This window comes from Eutrigla gurnardus (assembly GCF_963514095.1).
Source record: "Eutrigla gurnardus genome assembly, chromosome: 17".
Taxonomy (NCBI): domain Eukaryota; kingdom Metazoa; phylum Chordata; class Actinopteri; order Perciformes; family Triglidae; genus Eutrigla; species Eutrigla gurnardus.
The window spans coordinates 18,342,425-18,347,875 of record NC_139928.1 but is presented as its reverse complement, the minus strand read 5'-3'; the positions used below and the strand labels follow the sequence as shown (position 1 = coordinate 18,347,875).

Below are 5,451 nucleotides of genomic sequence, written 5' to 3'. Positions count from 1 at the left end.
CAGGAGGGAACGGTATGGTAGCTCAGGTGTGACCCGGCAAAGGGGCTTTTATTTACCCTTCACCTTTTTGTCTTCGGAGACAGAATGATTATCTGCGAGGCCATTTTAAATCCTGCATCATTATTTACATGTGCCTGATGTTCTCTGGTAGAGAGCCAACTTACAGTGTGTACATAATAAGCCGGGAGTCTGATCCCCTGATGATGCCGAGGGGAAGAGAACGGTGCCTTTTAGTGTTCGTCGTGGTGTGAGTGAAACGGCTTAACCACGATGGACCCCAGACAGCAAACATAGGCTTGATGCTATATTGTAGAAAGTAATCATCCAGTGTGTGTGTTACTGTCTGGCAGTAGGAAAGATGCTATTACACAGTTTGTCCACTAGAGGGCACTGACAAGTTTTTTTTTTCAAACAAAGTCTTAAAAGGTGTTCAATTCCAAACTCAACTCAACATGGTGACAGCTGAGCCGGCGGCTGGAAGCTAACAGTGCTAACAGCGTTGACAGAGCTAACAGTGATTACATGAGGAGGAACCCAAGGGTGCACAGCTGATTACAGTATGTTAAAAAAACAAATATATATGATGTTTTTTTTAAATATCAACACACGCAACATTGGCCTCAAAAATCCAGCATCTTCAGACTGAAGACGCTCTCAACACCAGCGGCGACATCAAAGCATTTTACTGATCTGAGAGTCATGACCTTTGTAGGTCACGCTGATGTTGGTGGACGGCGCCGTCTCCACCCGGCTGCGCAGCTCCCTGGTGTCGGTGACGGGACACCTGCTGGGAACCCGGCACCAGAACACCTGCTTGTAGGAGTTCCTGAAGTTCTCCGACAGGAAGGCGTAGATGATGGGGTTGACGGAGGAGTTGCTGTAGGCCAAGCAGTGGGCCACCATCCGGAACACGAAGGAGGCCTGGTTCAGGGGGAAGGAGCCAAACTCCACCCACAGGTGGACGATGTGGTGGGGCAACCAAGACAGGCAGAAGACCACCACCACCACCAGGACGGTCTGGGCGGTCTGCGGAGACAACGATTGGTCGTTATTGAATGTAAAGGACATTCTGCAGAGGTTGACTAACATGAGACAACAATGTTCGGCTTCTGTTATATGACCTTGAATCTTGCTTTAGCTGTCATCTGTCTGTGCTATTTGATATTAAATCATATATGATAATTATTATTATGAGTAACGTAGCATGAAATCAAATAAAAACATTTTAGGACAAGTGTCCAAAGTCATCACTTCATCATTTTATCCTTTTCAACATTTGCGTAAAATTGTCAGAATTTCCATATGATACTGAGTTATGGCTAAATATGCATTTTGTGAGGTCACAGTGACCTTGACCTTTTGACCTGTAATTTCAAATCAGTTAATTATTGACTTCAAGTGTACATTAATGCCAAATATGAAGAAATCCCCTTCAGGGCATTGAGATATCACGTTTACAAGAACACACCGGATATCCTGACTGACCATCATTTTCTCGACTAATTGTCTATGAAATGTCAAAAAGCATTTACATTGCACTCATTTTTACGATCAAATAAGTCAGACCTGCTCCATTAAAGGAGAAATCAGGGGAGCATGTCCACACACATTATTCCCATGTTTCCAGTCACATTATTGTAGAACATAGAGGGACAGAAATGAACTCCCACCAACCTTCCTTTTGGAGAGCTCAGACCTTTTGGAGACATTCTGCAGCTTTTTGTGCAGATAGTTTAAGACCTGCAACAATAAAAGTATGGTAAAACACTAAATAGTCCCAATCAATGCACCTCCAGCTATCAGAGTTAAGACTCCAGCTTTAGCATGAATTTAACTTTATTCCACGTCCGTCATGGACGCAGTAGATTTACGCGCACCCACCTTCGCGTAGCAGACCGATATCAAAGTGAGAGGCAGGAGGTATCCGAAGACAAACGTGCACATCACGTAGACCTTCCTCTGGTGGTCCGGCCAGACCTCCCAGCAGAACGTGTTGTTGTCCTCCCTCTCCACGATGCTCTGGTAGTGCGCAACGGGAGCTGCCATGGCCAGGGACAGGGTCCAGATCAGCACCACGGCGAGCATGGCGTGGCGCCTCACCCGGATCGACGAGGATTTCCTGGCGTGGACGATGGCCACGTAGCGGTCCACGGACATCACCGACAGCGTGAAGATGCTGACCAGCATGGACACGGTGAAGAAGTAGTGGATGAACTTGCAGATGAACGCGCCCAGCACCCATGTGGGCAGCATGTAGATGGTGGACTGGAAGGGCACGCAGAAGAGCAGGTAGGACAGGTCCGCCACGCTCAGGTTGAGGATGAAGATGTTGGTGGTGCTCCTCGGCTGACCCGCTTTGCTGCGCGCCAGCACCGTGATCACCATGGTGTTCCCAAGAACACCCAGGATGAAGATGAGCGCGAAGATGAGAAGGGAGATGAAGTTGTCTACACCCATCCCCAGGACAGGCTGAGCCGGCAGCCGCACGGTGCTGCTGTTGGAAGGCTGGCTCTGGTTTTCCACCTGCAGCTCCATCTTTTGTTTTGGGTTTTTTCTCTCTCTCCTCCACTATTGAAGAGAAGTTACATGTTGATTTAGAAGATGCATATCCTCCACCTGAAGCTCAGGTTGGGTTTCCTCTTGAATAAAGAGCTCGTGCACAGGCTGCCTGCCTGCCTTCCCATGCAACGTCACCATGCTGTGCGCAACACATCGCACCAAGCCTCCCCACTGTTTCCAGTGAGATGGGAACAGAGAGACACCCTCTTATACGCTGTTTAAACCATTAACAAGACACTTCATCGAGCTCCCAGTCTCACTTTATTAAAGCTAGTAACACATGTTGACATATGACATATGTCTTATCAAAACATAATATAAGGTATATTCAGATGTATTAATAATTATTGTAATAACATTATTATTATTATAAATTAGAATAATCACTATAATATTTTTTTTCACAATATGAAAAGTGACAATAGTTGATATATTCTGCAATATTTGCAAGAGATATTAAGAAGAAGGGAGAAGTATCATGTGTGTGCACTCTTGTTTTTTGTTTTTCTTTAAAACACTTTTTAACACAATTCAGCCCAAATAAACAACTTAAATTACATTTTATTCATTATTTTACATTAAGAAGATAGTGTGCAATCATATAATTAATTATGATGTAGGCCTACTTTTTCAGTAGTAGTTTAACAGCATAGTGGATCTCTTTAAAAGGGCCCGTTTGAAGGATTTGGTGACATCTAGTGGAGATGTTGCAGAAATTGCAAATGGCCCCGTTGTGAGCCAGTGTTAAGTTTGTCCTCTCTGGGCTTCTGTAGAAACATGCAGGACACTATGAAGAGGACCCTCTCTGAAGTCTCTATGGATGATGACAATATTATATTTTTGTAATAAATGCATATTCTTAGCTTTTCGTTGATGAGTTCTTATTGAAATGCTGTGATGCTGTGTTTACGTCTAGGGCTTTTATTGTGAAAGGTAAGAACCAAAGGAGCGGTTGTCACTGTAGAGGAATAAGGGAGTTTTCCCAAATTAATAAATAAATACAAAGTACTTTGTGACCGTTCGTGTTGTGCTGCTCTTCTCACATTTAATATATTATTTTAAAAATGATATTGGATTTGCACATCAAGTTGCATTATGGGAAGGGTAGGATCCAGCAGTTTCGGAGCCTCGCCAATACTAGGAATTAAAAGTCAGGATAGTCTGGCCTCTTTGATTATTTTCAAAAAAGACCTTGAATGTTTGTATGGAATTCCTTGACAATCCATCCAATAGTCACCTCTAATTCATGCAAAATATAATTTGCCCTTTAATTTGCCTGAAATATTTAAGAATTGCCCTACAAGGAAATTTTTTGGTTTAATCCTTCTAAAAGTGCCATTTTTCCTTTAGGCACAAATACTCAACGTACAAGTGAAAGTACACAAGTCTCAGGTGGGAATACTCAGTAATACTCCTCTATCGACCGTCCTCCTTCAGCCTCTGTTATTGATCTGCTCTGACCAGGTCTGGGAACAGCTGTTTTATCATTATGCAAGCATGGGGGTCTCGGGCGGCCCAGTGTTGAGAGATCAGCTCGGGGGATAACCATCTGGAAATGACGACAGAGATGATGCACACGCTATGTAACCTGAGAGCAGACGCCGATGTTATCTGGAGTCCACTTGTCCTCAGACGAGTGTACACATTTGAAGATGTTATTGTTTCTACGTTGATTTGCTGGTGTTAGTCAGGTAAATTCAACACCGACGCTGCACTCCTTCAGAACCTGGGGATTACGAAGATGATATGGATTATATGATGGTAATGATACCGGCGATGATTGTCGTCTTGAATGCAGCCTTCGGTCATTATATCACAGGCTTATTATACTTTGGGGAGCATGGCTGTTTTGTAATTGGCTCATGTCCTGAAGCAACCTGAAGTTACCATGGCGACTCTTTACTCCATCGACCGAGATGTTATCCATCTCTCTGTCGGAGAGAAGAAAGGAGCACTTAAGCATTAAGACAGCGTCCAAGTTTCAGATGATTATATAAATTATATCTGCAGAATCACGACATTGTCATGAGTTTTAAGAAATCTGTCCGTGGCACTAAATTATTTCAGCTTATATCACTAAAGAGTGGAAGGATTCGGCTGTGTGAAGGGCAATAAAGAGAAAGGGCACCAGCTGCATGCGATGGGGCACCAGGGTGCAGAAAGTTTTCAAGCAGGTATGGAAGCCTATACGGCACTATAGCACGATATATTGTTTCATCATCGAGGTGAGATGTTGGCAAAAGGAAAAACTCCCAGAATTCTCATTTTCCATGACCAATCCGGTAAATCTACTTATCTAATTTCCTACAGTTTCATGATGAACCCTATATTTTTACTCTGTGTGGGAGGAGCCTGTTGGCAACCCACCTGAGCCGTGTTGTCATGGTGACCGCCTCTTTAACTTGCCTTGTGGTCGTTACTTTTTTGCTTTCATATCTATACAACTAATACGTTTATTATTCCAATTTAGACTCCTAACTTTCAAAATGACATTTCCTGTATTTTTTCATGTCGTAATTTTTATTGCAAAAAAAAAAAAAATGTTGCAATGTCAATTTTTTTCCAAATTCGGGCACTTTTTCGCCCTTTAAAAAGGCATTATTGAACTGCATCTCATACCCTAGAGGGCACTTCATCAAAGATTGCACTTTGGCTGCATGTCTTTTGAACACGGGGTCACGAAGGTGAGCAGTCGCTCCCTCCTGAGTCAAAGACAGATGACAGAACAAGTTTGGGCCTCACAATAGAAGATTGAACCCATTTAGAAAATACAGGTTTGGTCTTGTAACACTGGAACCGCCTGCCAGTCCAAACACTGGTCTGGTTCTCCCACAGACCGTAATGTTCATGGTAACTCATCCATGAGTGCCATTTTTTTTAATCTGCAACTTC

At 43.3% G+C, this 5,451-nt stretch overlaps 1 protein-coding gene across 1 annotated transcript; it reads right to left on the bottom strand.

The window, feature by feature from the left end:
• Window positions 1–532: 532 nt before the first annotated feature.
• On the bottom strand, window positions 533–2,548 carry galr1a (galanin receptor 1a). The gene is made up of 3 exons (XM_084032163.1): window positions 1,882–2,548; window positions 1,675–1,740; window positions 533–1,026 (listed from the first exon to the last, which is right to left on the bottom strand). The coding sequence occupies exons 1-3, from the start codon at window positions 2,533–2,535 to the stop codon at window positions 673–675; spliced, it is 1,074 nt and encodes a 357-aa protein (XP_083888289.1). The 5' UTR covers window positions 2,536–2,548; the 3' UTR covers window positions 533–672.
• Between the last annotated feature and the right edge of the window lie 2,903 nt (window positions 2,549–5,451).

Excerpts from the sequence above, each read along its gene's own strand:
- galr1a (XM_084032163.1), bottom strand. The coding sequence starts at position 2,535 with ATGGAGCTGCAGGTGGAAAACCAGAGCCAGCCTTCCAACAGCAGCACC. Across the intron at positions 1,741-1,881 it reads TATCGGTCTGCTACGCGAAG|GTCTTAAACTATCTGCACAA; the intron begins GTGGGTGCGCGT and ends TTATTGTTGCAG. Across the intron at positions 1,027-1,674 it reads CTGAGCTCTCCAAAAGGAAG|ACCGCCCAGACCGTCCTGGT; the intron begins GTTGGTGGGAGT and ends TTGTCTCCGCAG.